Here is a 23149-nt window from a genome sequence, read left to right on the forward strand (position 1 = left end):
CAGCGTTTCATTCACCTGTTGCCATCGGCCGTTTGGTAACGCCCGCGCATGATTTGCTGGCCGGGGATTGGGCGGTCATTGTTTTATTGCAGCCGGGACGAAAGCAAAGCCGCTGGCAGCTGGTGTGCGCTTCTGCTTGGTCTATCTAAACTTCGTCAGGCTCGAATTGACCTGAATGATTGGTGCTGCACGCCGCGCCACAACCATCTCACCTGATCGCCTCGCGCATGACATCTGCTCCATGATGAGGCCATATTGCAACTGTTCAAATGTTCATAAAGATACATCAAAATAAAGCCTGGGATGCACAAAGTTAATCGAGTTCATCTAGGCGGGTTTACGAAATTGTGAGAAAATTTGAGGCAATGGTTTTGGTGGTTGAGGTGAGCAGCGTGGTTTGGCGAACTAGGGGCTCAATTTGCTTTAGGAATTGTGCTTTTACATTTGGTAGAGCACTCAAGATCTGCTTTTGCTACATCACCCTACGTCACTAGGTTGGGTTCAAATTACCCCTTTTGCTTTCACGCATGTTCAACACATGAGGAATGAACCTTTTTTTTTTACTATGTTATTGGATTCCTTTCTTAGAGCTGATGTTTATATAACCTTCTTAATCATGTCATTTTTGGATGAATGATTTCACTATTCTACTACTCTACTCATCCAATCATCCTTCTAAATCCTAAATGTTCTGGAATGAAGTAGCCTCCTTTCTTTCTTTCTTTCTTTCTTTCATATGGTGTATTAGGACCTGAAAAGTATTTGAAGGTATTCTCGGACCATTTGTTTCATTTTAGATACATTATAAATTCCTACACAAGCAATATCACATTAGAAGATTTTGAAATACCAGTGTAACAATACTAGTTCTTTTTGCACAAAACCTGCATATAATGTGACTAACTTTTGCTCAAAACATACAGAATTTGATGTTTTCAGATCCTAACTAGAATGGCCTATAAAAAAGAGGAGGGGGAATTGCTTTAACAACTTCGTACTAGCATAGTTTGATGCTGATGTTTGCCTGCTTTTGCTTTCACAAAGGGGATCGCAAGTGAAAAAAATCTGAAAGTTATACGGCACCCTCGTGCTGTAGACTTGACTGAAGAATCTCTTCAAGTGGCATCTTTCTTGAAAGCAAGGGAAGAAGACAACGGAGTGAAGGAAAGTTGTGCTCCACTGTTTTTGACAAGCTATTTTCATTGGATTCTACATCAGGGTGGAAAGGGAAAAAAGATTGTTTTCCTTGACTAATCATAACAACGCCCCTGTAATTTATTCGTATTCAAGTTCAATTTGCACCAGAAGAGAGCTCATTAGCATACTATTTTTCTATTTCTTCCGTATGTTATTTTGTGGCACATGGTTGTTGCTTGACTGCAAAACCTGATGAGATCGCCACAAAAGCAGGAACAGAGAACCATAAAAAAGACCGCCAAAGTACAGCGGAAGCAGGGGAGCTTTCTGCATCTGGTGAACAAGCCCTCATCAGGCAGGTCCAGGTCTGCATCCCACGTAGCAAAAAAGGAGGAGGAACCTGCACATCTGAACTAAACAAAACCGCCTCGCTTGGAATTCAAGCAAGGCTGTCAGGAAGCTACTAGCAACCCAAAAGTTTAATACTACCGGTCACCTGAGAGAGCTCTGACCAATCATGCATACACGCAGCATGATGGATGGCCAGGAGAAACGCTGTGGAAACAGGGAGGAAAGGGACACGGAATTGGAAATGGTTATTTTCCCCGTGTTATTTGTCGCTCCAGTTTTATGGGATGTATGAAAGGGACTGATATATTAGATTGAAAGTTTCTAATTAGCTTCCCAATGTTTATATGTCTGTTTTCTTTTGTTTAACCGGTTAGGTCTTGCTTGTCATGCATGAACAAAAATTATTGCATCATCTGCTCTTTGCAACTTGCGGTCGATTATTATTCGTTTGCGCCCATCTTTCATTAAGAGCATAAAGGAAACTTGAATTTAAATAATCCATACATGCTTTTAAAAGGGGGGAGTTTCTTCTTTCTTGTGTGACCTATATACATGAATAATGAGGCGGGGCTGCAGAGAATTGTACGGAATAAACTGTTATATCCATGGTATATGCATCTGCATTGGCTTACTTTAAGGGGAAAAAAAGCAGTTCTGTTTGACTCGCAAACATAATTTATCTTCAAGTCAACTGTGGTGGCATATATAAACTACCATCACTCAAATAAATTATAAATCACAATTATTCAAGAACAGTACGCGTAGTTATGTTGGTACGACTTGAAACCGTAGGAACACACATGGTGCAGGGGTCAGACAAACAGCATAGGGGCATTTTCTAGGGGAGGAGCTAAGCACTGGGGTTGGAGGGATCAGCAAGGAACGTGGCGGCCCTTCCCCGCACCATGAGCCACTGCATGCTGGTTGCTGGCTGTTGAACGCTTGAATTGGCAGAGGGTTTTGTTTCCCTGGTCTCATCATCTCACGTTTGGTCCTGCGCAGCTGCACATGTCCACGGCACCTTTCGGGTCATCGTGTCCACTTTTTAATCTTTTTTTCTAATGCGACTGTGTTCTCCCTTGCGCTCCAAGAACGCGGCAGGAGCTGTTTCTTTTTCAGCATTGCTTGCTGCTGCTTCGCTGCGTTGTCAGTGTCCGTGGATTCGTTGTTACGTCCAATTAGCATTCTCTTTTTTTTTTTTCGTATTGTTGTTACGCACTTTGAATGAAGGTTTGCCCTGGAAGCGAGATCGCGTGTTGGTCGCCTTAGACTAATTAAATCCGTAATAAGGAGGAGAGGAGGACGTACGCAATACTACTTGATAAATCGCGCAGCACCTAAAAGTAAAAATGTTATACAACCCGTTGCCACAGAACATCGTTGCGTTGTTTTTTTCAGATGAATCCGGAGCTGACTGCGGCAGAAGTACATTCCCATCACCATTGGTGATGAGTAGTGATACTCGACGACCACCCTTCCCTGATAACAAGTAGATGCGAAAATGTTGCGTTGCAGTTTTGCAGAGTCTGGTTGGCTACCAAAATTTGTCATGTGGTGGGCCACGCATGCTGGGCCCGGCCTCATGTGGTGGTGGAGCGGCGAGAAGATGCAGCCCGCCGCCACACCCCCCCCCCCCCGCCGCCCCCCCCCCCCCCCCCCCCCCCCGGCGCCGCCGCGGGGTCTGGGGCAAGGCGACTGGCGGGGCGGGAGGCGTCAGCTCACCGCCAGCGGGCCGGGAGAAAAGTCATGTCACGGGGAGGGAACCCCGACCCCGACACGTGACGCACGGAGTGCTCGCAGAGCCGATCGGACGGGCGGCGGCGGGCCAGCCCGAGGGAGTGGCCGGGGACGTGTCGGCTCCTGCGCAGGCCGCCGTGCCGTGGCCGCAGCCGCAAGCGCGCTGCTGGCCCGTGTCCGGGAGCCCGGACCCTACCGCCGGCTACCGCGTCGGTGGGGCACGGGCGGGGGTCCCCGTGCCCGTGGTTGGTCCTGCGGATCGCTGTCGCTCCGCTCCCCGCCGGTTCCGATCAGCCGCCCGGCGCTGCGGCGGCCTGCGGGCTCCGGCTGTCGGCGCCCAAAAGGGAAATGAAGATGACGGCCTCTTCCGCCGATGGTTCCTCGTCTTGTTCCCATTCATCTTGGGCGTTCAAGAATCACGCGTGAGTATCAGCAGAGATCTGAGTGGGGATGGCATTTGATTCCACCGGGCCACCACAGAGCGAGCCACCCGATGGGCTTGGTTGGACGCGGCCCGAGTTGTAATACATTGGGCCTGAGGTGCGCCACACGGCCCATCATCATAGTGCTCTCCCCCTCCTTTTTTCGTTCCCGTCATCGTCTGGGCTTGGGTGTATGATGGTGATGGGCTTCCTTAAGGTCCACGTCGGGCCACATGATTCCTTTTTTCTTTTAACACGAAAGGTATATTAGTTCGTTTTACATCTTGCATCGACCCGTGCCAAAAAGGTTCTAACCACGATTCCTGACCGATCTTCAATTTCCGATAGTCGATGCATTTCAGCATTTGCACGTACGGCAAGTTGTCGCGTCCACTGTATTGGCTGCCTACCTATCAATGCCATCAGAGCGATTGGCGCATGCGTGAGAAGGCGTGCCGCCGGCGGGCGATAACGTTCGGGCAGTAGGCTAGGCTAGGCCGATACAGGAATTGAAGCGAGGGGGTCTCCCGATTGGTTCGCCCCAGGTCCCGATCAGCTACGGCCCAGCCAGCCCATCCGGCCCTTTAATTTGCGCCCCACATCCCAACGAGAGGAGCGAATAGCAATCCTAAGATAGCGACGGCGGCGTAGCGTCCACGCCCGCCCATCCACAGCAACCAGACGCCCATCGCCGACCGTTCGCCATCCACCGCTAGCGCTAGCTGCGCGCCTCGCCTCGGAAATATTCGGCCGATCGCGTTCCCTCCCCCGTGACGTAACGGAACGGAACCCAACCGACCTGTACACACGGAAATATTCGGCGGTTTGGGCCTGGCCGGCCGGGTCGGAATCTGCCGTGCAGCCGGCCCGTGCCTATAAATACGGGGTCAAAGGAAGGCGGTTGCTCTCGTCGCGCTCCTCCCGGCCGCCTGCCCTCTTCCCTCGTCTCGCGGCCAGAGAGATACCGCGACCGGCAGTTGCGATACGGGTGGCGCCAGCAGCGCCGCCGCCGCTCTCCTCCGGCTCTCCAGTCCAGGTACGCGGCCAGTCCCCTACTCCCCTGCCCCGGCTCCGGTCCGTCCATGCTCGCTCCTGACGACGGCGCTAGCGGAACCGATCGGTTCTCCCGTCCCCCACGCACGGTAGGGGTAGGACTCTGTGCGCGCTGGATATTCAAAGATCCCGGCGTTACATTCATCCAGCTGTCCATCAACTGCTACTAGTACGGTCAAGGCAGCAGTGAGTGAGGGTGCACGCGAGCGGCCAGCAGGTTCTCGTCCAGGTTCCACGAACCTGGCCGCCCTGCCTATTGTTCGTTCCGATCATTTGGTCTGCTGCTAGGACTCCTGTATGGGAACTAGAACGCGTGCTGCTGTGCTCGGTTCGGCGCCGCCGCCGTTCCCGTCAATATCGATTGATACAGCCGAAGATTCCCTCCTCCGTCAGCGTACTAGCAGCTAGTATATACTTTTTTTTTAAAAAAAATTGATTACATAAAAGGAAAGAAAAGAAAGATTTTCTTAATCCTCCCCCCTTTCAGACGAGGCCAGGTTGTTTTCTTGGAAGGTCCACCCCATGATCATAGGTCAGTTACATCCGAATCCGACAACCAATGTAAGAACTCCTTTCAGAAAAAAAAAGGGTATAGTATTCGTAATCCCACATCATGTGAGACGCCACCCCGATGTTGATCCGGATCCGGCGTCGCGTCAGGCCGTTTGGATGTTGCCATACCAGAGGAAGGATTTTCCAAGCAAAGATTCCCGGCGAGTCACAGTCCCAAGTCCATCGTTTTCCGAGGGCACGCAGAAGGCCGAACCTGTCCTTCTCGCGGTGGGAACGAAAGCTGCGTTGTTCCTCTCGATCTCTTGGGCGTCGTTGTCGCGTGATCGTCCAGCGTGCCGCATCCATCTGCAGCAGTAGTTGACCGCTCCTTGTATAAGAAAACCAACCACGCTGCTGACAGATGCCTACAATTCAAAATTGCTAGTTCCGTGCATTTGGGGAAAAAAAAAGGAAAACAATAGGACTTGGCATTTTGAGCGTTCTCACAGTCTGAACTCTGATCCTCTGAAGCCTGAACAATAATACAAATAGACCATCAGTCAAACTGTCAAAGCCACTGCACACCCAAAGTATGTCTCTGCCTAAAGTATCTCTGCCCCGTCAAAAAAAAAAGTATGTCCCTGCCAAGGAATTGTGCTCCCAGATAGAAAAGATCCACAGGGTGAAGAGATGCTACTGGTCCACGTGCATCGCAGGAGGCCAACCATCAGTTCACCCTCAAACTGAGTAGCACTGAATCCCTACTTTCAAAAAACTGAATCCTTTTCCCCTCTCGTGAACACGAGCTGAAAAAACCCTTTCGAAAAACTGAATCCTTTTCCCCTCTCGTGAACACGAGCTGAAAAAACCGAGGAAGCAGCACTGAAGAGTCAAAAACCGTGACAGAAACAAGAGGTGGAGGATTCCAAATCCACAGACCCCACGCCCCAGCGAGCGCCACGCCGCGCCTCCTGGTCCTACGCCACCACCAAAAGAGTCCGGTGCACGTGCTGGCTCGTCTCTGTCAGTCGACTCCACCAGTCCGCCACCCCTCGGCCCTCGCCACACCCGTCGCCATTGCCGCTGGGGCTGAGGAGAAGTCTGGCCTGCGCGGCTAAGGCCACCGTCGATGCCCCTCCTTTAGTTTAGTGGACTGGGAAAGTAGGAAGCGGCCATCAAAAGAATCCCTTTGGGGCTGGGGGCTTGGCCCCCCCTGAGTTCTTTGGTGGCCTAGCTGGATTGGATATTATGGCTGGATGAGTGCTCGTCTTGGCCGCCTACCTCGTCCGCCTCGTTGGCTCCTTACGCCTGCATCTCTCTGGAGACGAGGGCAAGCCGCGAGCTTCTCTGCGTAGTCCTTCGAGCAGGTACGAGCGGCCTCCTCCTCGTCCTCTTGATTCTGTCGTGGCATCTGCAGCAGCAGAGGGGTGGAGATTCCGGAGGCTCTGAATCCTCTTGTTTCTGTGCTTTGTGAGTTTGATTGGTGGTGGCGTCCGGTTGCCATTGGTGTGCATTAGTCAGCTTCGAATTCCTAGCTGTACTTGGCACTTCCGCTTGCTAGTGGCCACTATGCTGAAAAATTGGGCGAGCCTTTAGTGTTCAATTGTTCATAGCTCGATGACCAGTTCCCCTAGGAGTTAGGTCTGGCTCAAGTTCAGATCCCCCCCCCCCCCACATTGTTTGTGTGGATTAATGAAGCGGACAATAAATTGAGCAATTTATCCATTTTCCCATCAACTAACTTGTGACAACAAAAGATGTTTTTTCTTGAAGAAATTTGATGTATGTATCTGAGTCGTTAAATTGATCCCGTTTACATGTTTTTTCTGTTCTGATGCAAATTCACGCCTAATTATACTGGAATTTTACGCCTAATCATCCTGGACAATAATTCAAGACTTCTTGTGCAGACATTTGCTCCGTTTATTGGCATCTAGGACGATCTCACTGAATCTTCAGTAACAGGATTGTTATATGCTCGCAGGACAGGAGGCCTCTGTTCTGGCTCTCTGAGCGGCACACCATCTGAGCGACGCCATGGGAGAGGTCGCAGACATGTACACCCAGGACGGGACCGTCGACATGAAGGGGAACCCGGCCGTGAAGAAGGGCACCGGCAACTGGCGGGCCTGCCCCTACATCCTCGGTCAGTACACTCCTCTGTTCCTTGCTCGCCCTGCTCCATCGCTCTGCTTTCTCTGCTTATTGTCCATTGATGGTGGCAACTGATCTGATGCACCCATGGTTCTTCAGCGAATGAGTGCTGCGAGAGGCTGGCGTACTACGGCATGAGCACCAACCTGGTGAACTACATGAAGACCCGACTCGGCCAGGGGAACTCCGTCGCCGCCAACAATGTCACCAACTGGAGCGGAACGTGCTACATCACGCCACTCATCGGCGCATTCTTGGCTGATGCCTACATGGGGAGATACTGGACAATTGCCAGCTTCATGATCATCTACATCATTGTAAGTGTTCTACCGGAGTGATGGATGGATCATGGATTCATGGTTTCTTTACCGTTACCACTTCCAGCAAGATGATCATTTTGTGCATGACTGATTGGAACAGGGCCTGGCGTTGCTGACGATGGCGTCGTCAGTAAAGGGGCTGGTGCCGTCGTGCGACGGCAGCGGGACGTGCCACCCGACGGAGCCGCAGACGGCGGCAGTGTTCGTGGCGCTGTACCTCATCGCGCTGGGCACGGGCGGGATCAAGCCCTGCGTGTCGTCCTTCGGCGCCGATCAGTTCGACGAGAACGACGAGAGGGAGCAGAAGAGCAAGAGCTCCTTCTTCAACTGGTTCTACTTCTCCATCAACATCGGCGCGCTGGTGGCGTCGACGGTGCTGGTGTACGTGCAGACGCACGTCGGCTGGGGCTGGGGCTTCGGCATCCCCGCCGTGGTGATGGCCATCGCCGTCGTCAGCTTCTTCATCGGCACGCCGCTGTACCGGCACCAGCGCCCCGGGGGCAGCCCGATCACGCGCATCGCGCAGGTGCTCGTCGCGTCGGCGCGCAAGTGGAGCGTGGCCGTGCCCGCGGACAAGGCGCAGCTGCACGAGACGCTGGACAAGGAGTCCGGCATCGAGGGTAGCCGCAAGCTCGAGCACACCGACCAGTTCGGCTGCCTCGACAAGGCGGCCGTGGTGACGGCCGAGGACAGCGCGGCGGCGAGCCCGTGGCGGCTGTGTACGGTGACCCAGGTGGAGGAGCTCAAGAGCGTGGTGCGGCTGCTGCCCATCTGGGCGACCGGGATCGTGTTCGCGGCGGTGTACGGGCAGATGAGCACCATGTTCGTGCTGCAGGGCAACACCTTGGACCAGCGCATGGGCCCCAGGTTCAGCATCCCCTCGGCGACGCTCTCCATGGTCGACACCATCAGCGTCATCATCTGGGTCCCCATCTACGACCGCGTCATCGTGCCCGCGGTGCGCTCCGTGACGGGGCGCCCGCGCGGGTTCACGCAGCTGCAGCGCATGGGCATCGGCCTCGTCATCTCCATCTTCTCCATGGTGGCCGCGGGCGTGCTGGACATCGTGCGGCTGCGCGCCGTGGCGCGGCACGGGCTGTACGGCGACAAGGACACGGTGCCCATCTCCATCTTCTGGCAGGTCCCGCAGTACTTCATCATCGGGTGCGCGGAGGTGTTCACCTTCGTGGGGCAGCTGGAGTTCTTCTACGACCAGGCGCCCGACGCCATGCGGAGCCTGTGCTCGGCGCTGTCGCTCACCACCGTGGCGCTGGGCAACTACCTCAGCACGGTGCTGGTGACCATCGTGACGCGCATCACCACCAGGCACGGCAGGCTCGGGTGGATCCCGGACAACCTCAACCGCGGCCACCTCGACTACTTCTTCTGGCTGCTCGCCGTGCTCAGCCTCCTCAACTTCCTTGTCTACCTGCTCATGGCCAAGTGGTACAGGTACAAGAAGACGGCGGAATACCCGGACGCCAAAGGGGAGCGCAACCAAGAGCACTGATGGCATGAAGCGGTGCAGGGCTACAGGCTGACTGGACGGAGAAGAAGAAAACGAAGTGGTTTCTCTGTGTGGTTGGCTTTCGGTTGGTTTGTGACTTGTGAGAGTTCGCGTGTTTAAACGTAGTTCACTGTAGGTGACTGGGGCGAATGAATTGTTTAGTATGTCATGTGTCAGTAATATGTTCAATGCTTGATCCCAATTATCAGTATCTATAAAATAAGTTCAGCTCCTACTGAAGCCGCGGATTATGCTGAATCTAACAGAGCAGTGAAACCAGGCCTCCTTGAAATAATCAACTCTAGTAATCCCTCAATCCAACGCTACAAATCAGAGCACACTGTAGCAATTATCCTATCCATTAGGATGGACGACGCTCCACGGCTAACAAATACTTCCTTCAGAGTTGTCCTACTAAAACTTTGTGTCGAGATGTCAACTCATCTCTGTCACTCTGTCATCACTCACCAAGCCACACCGATCGCCATAGCTGCTGGACCGAGAAGAAAATCCCTCAAGGCCTGACCCGTGCACGAGCTGATGCTTTCTGAATTCTGATGGCTTCGTCTTCCCATTAACATGCAGTAGCTGGATTAGTGGAGGATGAACTGATTCCAAATCTTCTCTCTCCTATGCTTCGGGTGTTCAGTAGCCTAGTGGAGTTGTGATTGTTTGCATCTTGCTCTTCATGATGCACCAAGCGGTTTTCTCAATTGTAATTAGTTGTTGCTCAAGAATGTTGAAGCTGGAGTCCTGGCCTAGGCTGTTCTTTACATGCTGTACTTCTCACCTCCAAAGCCAGTAACTCTTCGATGCAGGTTTAGCTCAATTTTTTTAGCTTCTCATTGTTGAGTGTGATAATTTAAGTGCCACACACAGTGAGAAGTTCAGCAATTCATTCCTTTGCCCCTACCCTTAAGTGGGCTACATAGCCTGTAGCAGCTCTCCTTGAGATTTTTTTTGAACGAACGAACTATCTGTATATTGTAGTCGGTATTTAATTTGATTCATCAGTGGATTCCAGTTTTAGTCTGAACTCTGAAGAACCAGGCTGATGCAATTTCTATTTCAGATGCGTTAACCAGCTGTTCTCAAAGCGAGACAAGAACCATCCTCTTGGCCTTGTGTTAAACATCAACACAGATTCCATCTTTCCCGGAGCTATTCCTTTGACAGCCAACTCGATCAGACTATTTATCCCATTGAATGTTTTCAGCAGAAGAAAAGCTTTACATCTTTGAAGGAGGTCATCGGTGCAGCGTCATGGCAGGGTTCACAGACGCGTACACCCAAGACGGACCGTGGACATGAAGGGGAACCCCGCCGGCCGCCGTGACCATCTACATCTTCGTAAGCTTGTTGCCTTGGCGCCATGCTGTGGACGGAGTCGTCCGCCGTCCTGTCTCTCTTCTACCACTACTTCCACTCGCTCGCGGACTTCCCGTCGGACAAGGCCGGAGCATACGCGCCGGTCGCCGTCCCCGGGCTACCAACGATGGCCGCCGGCGATCTGACGGTCCTGATTCACGCGCCCGAGCAGTTCGTCTGGCGCCAAGCGCTCGTCGCCGACCTCCGCAGCCTCCGTGAGACAGTGTCTTGGCTTCTTGTCAACACCTTTCGACGGGCCGGAGGCGGCGGCGAGGCGCGCGAGGGCTGGGAAATGGAAGGCCGAGGCGAGCGCGGCGCTGGCCACCGGGCGGGTAATTCTGTACTGTCACTAGGAGCTGGTAGTACCGTTGAATCCATCGGTGGCCAACATGCTTGTGTCAAAAGACCCATTAATGCAGTCGTAGTCTTTTTTTTTAACGGACTGGTTGGAGAGCTGCCTCTTCCTGTTGTATTAATTAGAGAGGAAAAAGTCAGACGGCCACAGAACGAACCCGGAGTCTATGAAAAAAACTGTACAAGCACGCGGGGGTGCAGAAATAAAAAACTCCACCACCAGTTTCAAAGCTGAAAGAGTGCATGAAGATGTTTAGCACCGGCAGACGCCCACAAGCTAGCCTCGTCCTTAATTTTGCTCCGAACTCGGAACCCTGGCATCTCTTTATGCTCGAAGATTCTAGCATTCCGCTCCTTCCATACCTCCCAACATGCTAGAAGAATGAGGGATCGTTGGCCTTTCGACGAAGTGGTTGGTGATGAGGCCGAATCCGTCCACCAGTCATGAACTGAGCCACTGTTACTCCAGCTGCTTGGATGAAGCCCAGCAGCGGCTGTCCAGGTTGCCACCTCTTCCCAGATTTTTTTTTTGTGAAGCGGCACTCCTTGAAAAGGTAGACAGCTGATTCCGGTGAATTCCGACAGAGTGGGCAGACTCCATTGTTTGGCCATCCCCGTGCAGCTAATCTGTCGGAGGTCCAGAGCCAATTTTGCAAGGTTAACCAACCGAAGTATTTACATTTTGGCGGTGCCTAGGTTCTCCATAATAGCCAACTGAAATTGTTTGTGGTCGATCCTAGAAATTGTGCCTGATAGGCGGATTTAGTCGAGTATTCCCCATTGTTGGTTAGCTTCCAGTTGACACTATCTGGAAGATTTGGTTGCAAGTTCACCTGCTGGACCGCACACCAACATTACCAGGAAAGAGGTGAAGCTGGTGGAGGTAGAAAAAGTAGCTTCACCGCCTCCGGCTATGGGGTGCTACAGTAGTCAGTAGCGCAACAGTACACTACAATACATGGAGCCGGAGCATCCCGGAGCTCTCCCAAACAGACCTATGTACTTATTGAAATGTTGAACTGTGAACCGTGGGTATCACAAGTTTAGATCCCGAATCCAGTTGTTATTACGCAGCGCATCCTCTAGTTTCCTACAGTATTCTTTTTCCTCGAAATGGTGAAGTGGTTGGGTGCCATGTCTATGGGCCGCTGTCCATGTACCCAGGTTGGGTGACATTGAGTGAGGTCACTGCCGCAAAGAGGGGTTTGTCTGTGCTGTTAGGTAGCGTTTGGTTTCAGAGCCAGGTGGGACGGAGCGGCTCCATCCCAGATTCTGGAACGGAGCCGCTCCGTCCCGTGTTTGGTAAACTGGAACCGAGCCGCTCCGTTTTTTGTTTGGTTGCAGAGTAACTGGAATGGAGCCGTTCCGTTTTTTGTTTGGTTGCAGAGTGACTGAAATGGAGCGGCTCCATCCAGTGTTTGGTTCAGTGTTTGGTCACTGTAAAATTTACACAAGACAGAGAGGGTGAGACAGGAGGCGGCGGAGGCAGGGGGCCGGGGGCGCGCGTGGGCAGGGCATGGCCGTGGACGCGCGGCGCGGGGGGCGGGCGCGGCCGTGGGCAGCGCACGGCCATGGGCAGGGGGCAGAGGCAGGGGCGCGCTCGGCCGTGGGACGGAGCGGAGGCAGGGGCAGGGGCACGCGCGCGGCCACGGGCAGGGCGCGCTCGGCCGTGGGCAGGGGCGCGCGCGCGGCCAGGGACGGGGCGCGCTCGGCCGTAGCGGAGGCAGGGGCAGGACGGAGCGGAGGCAGGGGCAGGGGCGTGCGCGCGGCCAGGGGCGCGCGGGGCCGGGCGCGGCCGCCGGGCGCGGAGGGCGGCGGGTCCGGGCGCGGCGGCCGGGGGCGGGGGCGGCCGCAGCCGCCGGGGGGCGGGGGGCGGCGGGGCCGGGCGCGGCGGCCGGGGCGGGGGCGGCCGCGGCCGCCGGGGGGCGGGGGGCGGCGGGGCCGGGCGCGGCGGCCGGGGGCGGGGGCGGGGGCGCCAGCGCCAGGGGGCGCGCGGCCGGGGGCGGGGCCGGCGGCGCCGGGCGCGGCCGCCGTGGGCGGGGGCGGGGGCGACGGGAGGACCGCCGGGGGCGGGGGCGGCGGCGGGGAGCAGGGGACGGGGGCGGGGATGGGGGAGGCGTACCTGATCCGTTCGAACGAGAGCGGGGGTGGGGAGCGCGTGGCTCGCGAGCGGCTCCGTCCGCCAGAAAAATTGGAGCCTCCCCATCCCGAATCTGAGGGGAATATTCCCTAGGTGGGATGGCTCCGTTCCACTGATTCGCGAACCAAACACCCCCAAAACGTGAATGGAATAGCTCCGTTCCACTTCGCTCTTGAACCAAACGCTACCTTACATGGAGTGTCGGACCCATCCCAAAGCTTCTGGTCCTTCCTTTAAAGATGCTCCTCTCTTTAATATAATTAGCAGCTCTTCTGCCACTTCGTTTCAAAAAAAAAAATCCCAAAGCTTCTGCTCAGAATTCCAATCCTTCCATAACCACCGCAGCCTGAGCGCTCTTGCAAATTTGCCAAGGTGGAGGATGCCGAGTCCTCCGTAGTTTGTCGGCCTAGCTGAGCGTGGCCAGTTCACCTTGCATTTACCACCCGTGAGCGCTTCCGTTCCCGCCCAAAGGAAATGTTTCCTTTCACTATCGATCTCGTGTAGTGTCTGTTTGGGAGCTCGCAGAGAAGTGAGGAAGTAGACAGCTTGTGATGTGAGCACTGATTTAACAAGTGTCAAACGCCCAGCCTGGTTGATGTTCTTCCCATTCCGATGTGTGAGTTTTTTCACCATTTTGTCTACAAGAGGATTAAAATCAACGCGCCGCAGCCTCCTTGTGGTTAGGGGCAGACCCAAATATTTGATGGGGAAGTGAGACCTTATGGCTGGCAGGTCAGAGAGTATGTCATCCAAATTGAGGCCGTCACAACGGATTGGTACAACTGTTGATTTTTGCAAGTTCGTCAGTTAGTCCTGCCTCTTCAAGATTGTCAAGCAGCTCTGCCAGGTTAGAGACATCCAATCACACCATCGTTGGGGGAACCCCAAATTACTCATCAGGTTGAGGAGGTACTCCCAGCGCACGGAGTCGAAAGCCTTTGCAATGTCCAACTTAAAGAACAAGGTCGGCATCTGGGTTCTGTGATAACGTCTGGCCGCATTGCGCACCGACATGAAGTTACCGTGGATGCTACGCTTCTTGATGAAAACACCTTGCTAGAACTTTTGCAATTATTTTGGCGAAGGAATGTATGTATCAAACTGATGGGCCTAAAATCTCCAATTAAGCTTGCTCCTTCTTTTTCGGTAAAAGGACAATGTTTGCCGAGTTTAGTAGTGCCAGACTTGTGGAATGCGTTTGCTGCATTGACTATGTCCTTTTTTATTATATCCCAGCACTCTTTGAAGAAAAATCCCGTGAATCCATCTGAGCCTGGAGCTTTTTAGGATGGCATTTGTTGTATGGCCATTTTGATCTCTTCTTCTGTAAATGGAACCTCAAGGGCGTGGAGTTCATGAGTTTTTAAGCTCAGTTGATCCCAGTTGATATCCGTCGCACGCTGTGCTCTTGATTTTGTCTTCGATTGGAAGTCTGCCGTGTCCTTTTCTCGATCTTTAAAAGCACGAGGCAATTAGTCCTCCCAATTGCTTGCCTAGAGCTCACACAGTAACTGATAAGGTATCTTGAATTCTAGATTGAAAACATTTTTTACTTCCTCCGTTTGAAATATTGCGTTTCGTTAGAACAAAATTTGACCAAACCCATTAATATACTGTTTTTACAACATAAATCTGATGTCATTAGATTCGCATTTAAAAGTATTTGGCTTATGGTGATCATGATTTTGTATCACATAAATTACATTAGTCATGTAATTGTTGGTTAAAACTTTGTCCTAACCAAAAAAAAATACGCCTCATAATTTCAAACAGGGAGGGTAACTATTAGGTCTCATATGCACAGTTATTCTTTTACGCTATATTTTATCTAATTTTAACTGTTTTAATTTGAGTTTTGTTACATGTATATGTTCTTTACATATTTATGATTATGTTAAAGTTTACACAGCACACTTACTATATTGTTTGTGGATATTTTGTAAATATAAAATTACCAAGATCCTTTTTTAGAGGAAAAAGTTATCAAGATCGAAGATCCTAATATGAATGACTTGTGGTTTGGCTGTTGATATAGGGGTCGTTGTTGAATATTTAAGTCTTTGGTTTTCAAGTTGATTTATGAAAAATGAGCATGATCCAGCTATCTCTGTCCGTAGTATTGACTGTTTTTTTTTGATAAATCTAAAATGATCATCTTAGTATGCTCAACTCTTGGATCGTTAACTGAAAGGATTCTTCAGTTACAAGCATCTTTTGGTCCCATTCTTCAGTTGATTTTTGATAGGTGGGCCGAATTTTGCTGATGTCTGCATCCTTATTGGATCTTACTTAATTAAATTAGCCTTTTGGCAAATATGCCTTAGTATCCTTATATTATTAGTTGGCCTAAGCCTGTTTCGTTCTATTTGTTGTGATTCAATATTAATATGGGCCCATCAAAACCAAGGACCAAATATTTTATTTTTTAAAACAATTTCAATATTGACTGTTGTTAGCTGGATCACAAAAATGATACTACCTTTCATACATCTACTTTTCTTCAAAGTTGAACATATTCACCAGGCTTATACGAGATAATAGCAAGTTCTTCGCGTTCCAGAGTTTTAGATTAAATTCCATATTGAGCTGATATCTCTAGATTCGCTCCACTTCGAGGTCTTCGCTTTATTAATATCATTCTAATGTCTTTGCTACTGTAATACGCGCGTGGCCATTTATTTGTTGTAAATCTAATTGGAATATGCTTCCATCTTTTCAAAGGTTTTGTTTTATTTATTGCCCGCAGCTTGGATGAATCATACAATCTTAGTTTTTAAATCAGGGAAAAAACTGTAAAGAAAGTAAGCAAGACAGCTATGCAATAGTGAGCAAAGCAAACTAAGAATATGTCAGATTCGTTTGGCCAAGTTTATATATGTGATCCTTTCTAACAAACCATATTATCTTATCTTATTATCACTAATCCAGGATCCCTTTTGAAGCTTTCACATTAATCCTCGTGTTAGAAAAAGATAAACTCTAAAAATATCCATAAAAATTAAAAATATCGTTTCATCAATTCGGTAGACTCTAATCATCATTGATGATAATCGCCATTGTATCTATCATTTTTCTTTAAAAAATTGCCCAACTCTACCATTATTAGATTGTCCAAAGTAACATATAAAAATATCTGAGTTACCCATCCCTGTCAATATAATAAACTAAAGTAACTCCTAATCTTCATCTAAATTATCCACCTATGCTATTATAAAATAATCTAAACTAATCGTCAAATTTATATTAGATTGCCCACGTTCGATCTTAATAAAAATAATCTAAAGTAGCCTTAAATCTACATCTAAATTACTACCTACGACCTGCCATTATAAATAGGATATCCTAAATTACACCAATATATGATTCTAAAATTACCTTTCTATGTCATTTTTAATATAGAAAAATACTAACTTAAGGTACACATGCATGCATGATGTACCACCATGTAGACCGTGTATACATGTATGCATGAAGTGATGAGAATACTGATTTTCATATTAAACACAGCTCAAAAAAAATTTAGGGCAATTAAACACATGTCAAATACATATGGAGAGGTTCGTTGCAAAATGAAAAATTATGAGAGTGTGTGTGTGTGTGTGTGTGTGAGAGAGAGAGAGAGAGAGAGAGAGAGAGAGAGAGAGAGATGGGTGGGATAAGGAATTTGATTATTAGCTACGAGTCCAAATTTTTCCATGTATGACATTCATAATTACTAATCCGTACGGAAGCACAGGTAGAGAGACTAGTTAGCATCACCGTACATAGATCACGTTCACTCAAACCATTAGACCTAAGGAATCAAGCCTGGCGCCTACCTTGGCAAGCGTTGCCTATAACAGTGTAAATTGGAAGTATATATTCTGATGAAATCTTATCCCGAGGATCCAAATACAGCTTTAATTTGCTCACGTAAATGGCGATTCACTGCCAAGCATTTCATCCTCACCATGGAACAATTTCAATCAAGTTGGGTTTATTACACATAACTAGAATTTAGAAGTTTCTGTTACATAAATTCCAAAGCATGCATGTAGTTCTAGCATATATTATAATCTGAAGTCCTTAACTACATTTACACATATGTAAAAAGAACTTAACAGGGGAAGGCTGTACGAACTGAAACTGCCTGTATAGGATTGCATCAACAACGGCGTCCATGTCGGCGACCTTGCAGGCAGCAGGCCGGAGACCGGGATCTTCCTCGTCAGCGGCGCCGTTCCTGCATTGCATTGCTTGCTCCTGATCGATGTGCATGCACATGCTGTGTGCGAGGAGACTGGATCTCGAGCGAGTCAAAGGGCATCTTTGGCAGCGCCGCGACTGTACAGGCAGGCAGCATCGATCCGGTATTTTTGTTAGCTAACTGACTAACTGTATGTGCGTAGGTCATGTGATGAGCACAAGATCTATCTGTTGGCGTAGCTGCTTACCTAACAATTTAATGTTAAATAGTACGATTAGGGCCTGCATGCATCTGATGATCAGCTAGGAGAGTCCTTTCAGTCACTAGTTTATTCCAGTGCATCTGAAGTTTTTATATATGCTCCACACTATAACAAAATTAATTAAATACGGCAGTAATTGAAGGATACATATGTTCCTGAATCTACCACAACACATGCCTGGGAAGCTGTGAATTGCCAACCTTTTTCTCAAAGAACTGAAGAAGTGATGCTTTGATTGCCCTTAGCCCCTAAAATGCAAAGCTGACAAGCAATTTCTGATTGCAACATACACTACAGAACATACTTATATAAGTATGGAAATACTTGAAGATGCATGATTCACAATGTTTATTCAATGATTGTCGTACCATCTGCGCTAATTATAGATTCTTATATTAATAGCAAGTATTTGGAATGTTTTCCTAAAATAATATTCGGAAGGTGTGTAACTGTGGCATCCATAAACGGTCACCTTTCTTCTTTTTTTTTTTACCACGCACCTAAGTATCCAACAACATGCTTTGGCTTTGCTTAGCAAATCTTTCAATCACTTGTAGAGGACAAGAATACACACTAGGTGGTGCAGCCTCCATGTACAGCTTGTCTACATATATAGATGCTGATCTTCAACATGCATGTAATATATACCCAAAGCTCTGATCATTTTTCTAGCAGGAACAAGCGAAAACGTAATCGCAAAAAGAAGAAGAAAAGGAACAAGCATAGCAACGAATAAATCGTCAAACTACCCAAAATCTCACTAAGCACAGCCCTGCAAGACCAATTAACTGCATACCTTCTTCTGATGGCAAGCGCGGAAAGATTCAGAGACGGGAAGGATGCAGCTCTTGATCATCATCCGGTAAGGATGATGAAGCCAATCAAGCAAGCAGTAGCGAGTGATTACCAAGATGGAGTAATGGCTAGAGGAAGCCTCCAAAAGGATCGCATGATCCGTCAAGCCGTGCTTGTTAGACGATGCGCACCATGGAAGGATGGAAGGAATGATGGATCAATGCGATCCCTTTGGATGCTTCCCCCAGGCATTGTTGCCTCTCTCTCTCTCTCTCTCTCTCTCTCTCTCTCTCTCTCTCTCCCTCTCCCTCTCCCTCTCCCTCTCCCTCTCTCGCTCGCTCCCTCCCTCCCTCCCTCCCTCCACTTAAAAGAAGCATGAGAGTGGTGTTGTGCAAGAAAGCTCCTGTGAGGTCCTTATATATAGCTACACAACCATCCTTTGCCCATCATTGTTGCTTTTCTTTCCTCCCAAAACGGATGTATAGTTTTATATATATTTTTTTAAATCTCACCCATTCTTCAGTTAAGTTTTCAACGCATGGTATACGGAATTCCGAACTATATTGGCACCTACAGCTACAGGTAATGATTCTCCTCCTCTGAAAACTTATAATTAACCCTGATCCCAACTTTGGCCACATTATAAATCGCATATATAGTGATATATTATAAAAACATCTAGATCTAGTAGCGCAGTATGCAGTTCATTACTTATGGTGTTCAGCTTTGTGGACATTCATTCAGAAATCTGCTCGCACCTAGCATTTTAGATCAAATTTGCGCACTTTCAGGAGGGCGCATAAGCATTTGCTTGATAGCATTGTTAATTAGCATATGCTAATGGTTCCTTTACGCTTTAATCAATTATGGTTCCATCATTAGCTGAAGCGTAAACTGTGGCTTCTTCTCCCCAGATGCCCTCGCCTTTCCCCAATTTTAATGTACTAGCTTGCGAAATCGGCTTTACAAGCAACACCCACATGATAGATTATGGACGCTAGGGGAGCTGGATGACTGTATCAGCACCTGCAGGATCATCTGGTGATTGGGAGTCGGTTTTCTTAGGGTAGATTAGAGATGCATGTGGGCCTGGGAACAATTAATTGCAGCCATTCAATCATTAAAATGCATCCATTACTGTGATTCCCCCTAACCGCCTTTCTAGCAGCTATGCTTTCAGCAGTTGGGAGGCTGCTTAAGCATCTTTGCCTCTATCTTAATGACAAGTGCTTAGTAGTCTTTTGCATTGTAGCTAGGCTAGATAAAATAACCAAAAGTCCTAGATTTTGCAAGTGCCAGGACAAATGTCCTGCAGATCTGAGTACCAATCAAGCCATATATATCAATGCGCAGTACATTCTTCTTTTGCAATGTTACCGAGGTTGATACAGTGTTGTAACATGCATCAACAATATCCCTCTGTCCTGCTGCTGCTGCTGCTTAGCTGGTTTTGCTGCAGTGCTGTAACATGCATCCAGGCTTCACATAATCTAGCTGATCCATTGAAGTTACAGACCAACAACCACACATAAGAGCTACGGATTCGGCATTTTTGTTTTCGCGTACACACAACCTTATTAGAGTGGTATATTGGCACACACCACAATTCTCTAGTACAGAGAACTTCCGTACTAGTATTTGATTTAGGCATGAGAGCTGAAAGCGTTAGACCGCCCCAGCTACAGCTTGGTGCAATAGAAAATTGTTCAGGAAAAGAGGGTTATGTGAGGATCCCCAAACTTGGACCAACAGATACAGTGCTAACCATGTAGACACTATAGTGGATTTTCTTCTTCTGTACTCTTCCTGTCTGTAGTCTGTACACAACATCAAGATGTACGTAGCCTTGTCTCACTACGGAGAAAGCCTAGCAATAATCAAGTCCTTAATACTGCTTTATTGAACTGTCTGTGAGGCAGATGACAGTCATCAGGCATGCATTTTGCACTATCAAGGAGCATGCACAAAACCTATTCCCAAGTGCAGCTTACTTATTAGGTTACTGGTTAATAAGTGGGTGGAAAAGTTCATCTCAATGCAAGAGGAATGAAGAACTATATGCTTATTCGGAAGAGATCATGTCATGATTGGACCGGTCGGCACGTACTTAGCTTTTGATCTCCCAGTGACACTGGTGGCATGCATACAGTACATGTTGCCGGAAGAAGACGATGAATCTGGGCAGTAACTAAAAGGCGTTTGCGCCCACGATGCCGCGTGTGTGGCTTCCATGGCATCTAGCGCTGCTGATTTGCTCGCCTAGGGCTCTTTGCCGGTCGATGCCGAGAGCCGGAAGAGATATGAACACATGATCTGCCATGTGCATCCCTATGATTCCTCCTGACAATGCCCAAACATTCTTTTTGCGCGCTCGATCAGTCACAGTTGATCTCCCCCCAGATGCAATCTTATCGTAGCTGCTAGCTCATCAGCACCTTCTAGGACGCCGCTCACATGTCCGCAATCCAAGCTCGTCTCCAGTCTCCTCCTGGTCCTCGCCGCTCCACCCGAACGAGGTGAATTTTCAATGCTGCCGCCTGCTTCGGCTAGCAGCAGCGTGCATGTACGCAAGCCATGCCACTCACATGTCAAGATCGATCCATACCACTCGCGTCACATGCCCGGCGTACACGCCCATGTTGCATGCGGCTTCTTCTTCCACCCATTACGTTTACGCTGTGTGAACCGTGAACACCGTTGCGTGGAAGGAAGATGGAAGGTATCGCTGTCGCCGTGCGCTGAAACGTACGCTCCTCCTCGACGGAAGCAACAATGATTGGAGAAATTCAGGTGAGATGTCAAGTGGGGATCGGACGCGCTGGTACTCAAAGTCTGAAGCACTGTTCATTCTGAACTGAAGGTGTGTCCTTGCCTTTATTTATGAGCGTACAGTGAATTGAGATGTTGACACTGATCCTTGATCCTCCAGACCATCAGTAAAGAAGCATTAACTGCTAAACTGAGGAAGCCACCTCTGCAGATGCCTCCAAGGAATCGTTGGGGGGATCCCGTTGGCCGTTTGGAAAAACAAAGATTTGGCTCACCTAAAAGGCCGGGTGGGCACGGCGCGCGTCTCAGAGATGATTGCCGGAACGCCACCGTCCTCACATGCCGTCCGACGAGCTGCGCTACGCTCGCCTCTCGCCCCTGTCGCTTGTTTCCTGGGCACATGCCACTGGAGGGACCGGAGCGCCGCCGCCGAGCACAGGCGCGTCATGGCCAGCGCCGCCCCTTTCTCCTTCTTCTTCCTCAATGATTGAGGAGTGCACGCCACAGCAAGATCGATCGATCGGTCGATCGCCGCCCAGATTTGGTTGGTTGGGTCAGAGAGAGATTGTATTTCTTGCTTGCTTTCTTGGATCAGTCAAGCAAGCTCATGAGCTTTAAGCAACATCACCACTTCACCAGAGACGGTAGTGGAGTAGCGGTGGCCTGATCTGACGGGTTTAGACGGACAGCGCTAGCGAGCGGCGGCCCAATCATTCGCGACGATGATGTTCCAATCATTAGTGGGTGGTGCTTCGTGAATCGTGATCGTGTCATGTGCGTGCGTGCCCCAAGTGGGCAACTGGCCATGCAATGCAAGCACGAGGGCCTCTGTAAGTCTGTATGCTCATCCTTCCTGTTGGTTTTCTGGCGGCACGCTTCGATTTTGAGAGGATTGAGCTGTTTTCTTTGTTCACTTCAGAAGGTTAAGAAGGCGGCGATTCTCCGATGCTAGTGCCAGCTAATCGAAAATGTCAACGGCAAGGATTTTTGGAGGTGAATTCTTTGTTTAAATATTATTACCGGCCTTGATCAGGTTGCTTTGGCCCACCAATCAATAATATTCATTTCTGTTGTTGGAGATAGCAAGCCCGTTGCACGGCCCACATGCCCTGCCCCTTCTCGAAAATAAACTGGGCTGTTATTGGGCCAGATTGACGAAACGAATCTCGTAAGATTTTTTATTTTAACCAATGGTAGGAGCTCTGACGCTCAATTAAGACGAAAGGAAGAATTTATGTATAACAAGATAGATGCCCATGGAGCACCTGAGTGGCTAACCACCCCACGCAATATAGTTGAGCATAAACATGATGCACTGCCATGGATCATCGTTGCCAAGCATGGAAGCAAAGCTACCAGCATATCTGACTTCCGATGGCAGGCCACCCACGAGCCACCAACCGACGAGTCCAAAGCACGAGGCCGCAGCTGGTCATCGTTGCCAAGCTCAAACCAGAGCACCTCCGATTTCCAGTCACCAACCCCCACCTCGCCCCCGACGGATGCAGAGCCCCTGCACAACTGCGTCGACCGCCACCCCCTCTGTTCGGGCAACCCGTAGAGCCGGACCTAACTCCACCACCAGCGAACACCACGCACGTCGAGATCGTCGACGACCGCCAACGTCGGCATTGGCACCTGCCACCATCGCTGCCGCCCTTCGCTAGAAGCCACGAGGCGCGTGTCCCACCATGTCGGGCGCCGCCCCACGCCCTGAGGGCGCCAGATCCAGCCACGAACCTGGCGCCCCAGGCAAACGCCCCCGCCTCCATCCTCGACAGCCCGGGCCACCGCGAGCAGGTAAGCCAGGCCGAGAGCCCCGCCGCCGCCCCGCGCCTACACGGGCTTCAGCTGCTGCTGCCCCAGCCACCGCCGCCCGCCACGCCTCCTGGCTAGGATGAGCCGGATCTAGCCGCCGGGGCACCAGATCTGGCCACCGGGCCACAGATCCGGCAGCTAGGGCAGCCTAGGCCGGCGACATGCCGCCAGCGAAGGAAGAGGTGAGGGGAAGGCGGAGGAGGAAGCTCCACTGCTAAAAGCGCCTGCCTAGGCCCTAGTTGGCGCCGTAGGAGCAGCCTAGCCGAGCTTCACGCAGCCTGGGC

The 23149-nt window shown here is 50.1% G+C and overlaps 2 protein-coding genes and 1 long non-coding RNA gene across 7 annotated transcripts; 2 read left to right on the forward strand and 1 right to left on the reverse strand.

The window, feature by feature from the left end:
- The first annotated feature begins 4560 nt into the window (after positions 1-4560).
- Positions 4561-9413, forward strand: LOC112894401 (protein NRT1/ PTR FAMILY 8.1-like). Of its 5 annotated transcripts, none has more exons than XM_025962097.1 (4): positions 4561-4683; positions 7177-7338; positions 7446-7663; positions 7767-9413. In XM_025962097.1, the coding sequence occupies exons 2-4, from the start codon at positions 7230-7232 to the stop codon at positions 9174-9176; spliced, it is 1737 nt and encodes a 578-aa protein (XP_025817882.1). In that variant the 5' UTR covers positions 4561-4683; positions 7177-7229; the 3' UTR covers positions 9177-9413. The 5 variants fall into 5 exon arrangements, with proteins under 5 accessions (XP_025817882.1, XP_025817886.1, XP_025817884.1 ...); XM_025962101.1 differs by having other exon boundaries at positions 4566-4683; positions 7182-7338; XM_025962099.1 differs by lacking the exon at positions 4561-4683 and adding an exon at positions 6106-6559 and having other exon boundaries at positions 7158-7338.
- A 7581-nt stretch (positions 9414-16994) lies between these two features.
- LOC112894603 lies at positions 16995-18575 on the reverse strand. The gene is made up of 2 exons (XR_003229010.1): positions 17469-18575; positions 16995-17358 (listed from the first exon to the last, which is right to left on the reverse strand). It is a non-coding gene; the product is annotated as an uncharacterized LOC112894603 (long non-coding RNA).
- A 3846-nt stretch (positions 18576-22421) lies between these two features.
- LOC112892811 (classical arabinogalactan protein 9-like) lies at positions 22422-22943 on the forward strand. The gene has a single exon (XM_025959919.1). It carries the CDS (start codon positions 22422-22424, stop codon positions 22941-22943), a length of 522 nt encoding a protein of 173 aa, XP_025815704.1.
- The last annotated feature ends 206 nt before the right edge of the window (positions 22944-23149 follow it).

The sequence above is a fragment of the Panicum hallii genome, chromosome 5 (assembly GCF_002211085.1).
Source record: "Panicum hallii strain FIL2 chromosome 5, PHallii_v3.1, whole genome shotgun sequence".
In the NCBI taxonomy this organism is placed as follows: Eukaryota; Viridiplantae; Streptophyta; class Magnoliopsida; order Poales; family Poaceae; genus Panicum; species Panicum hallii.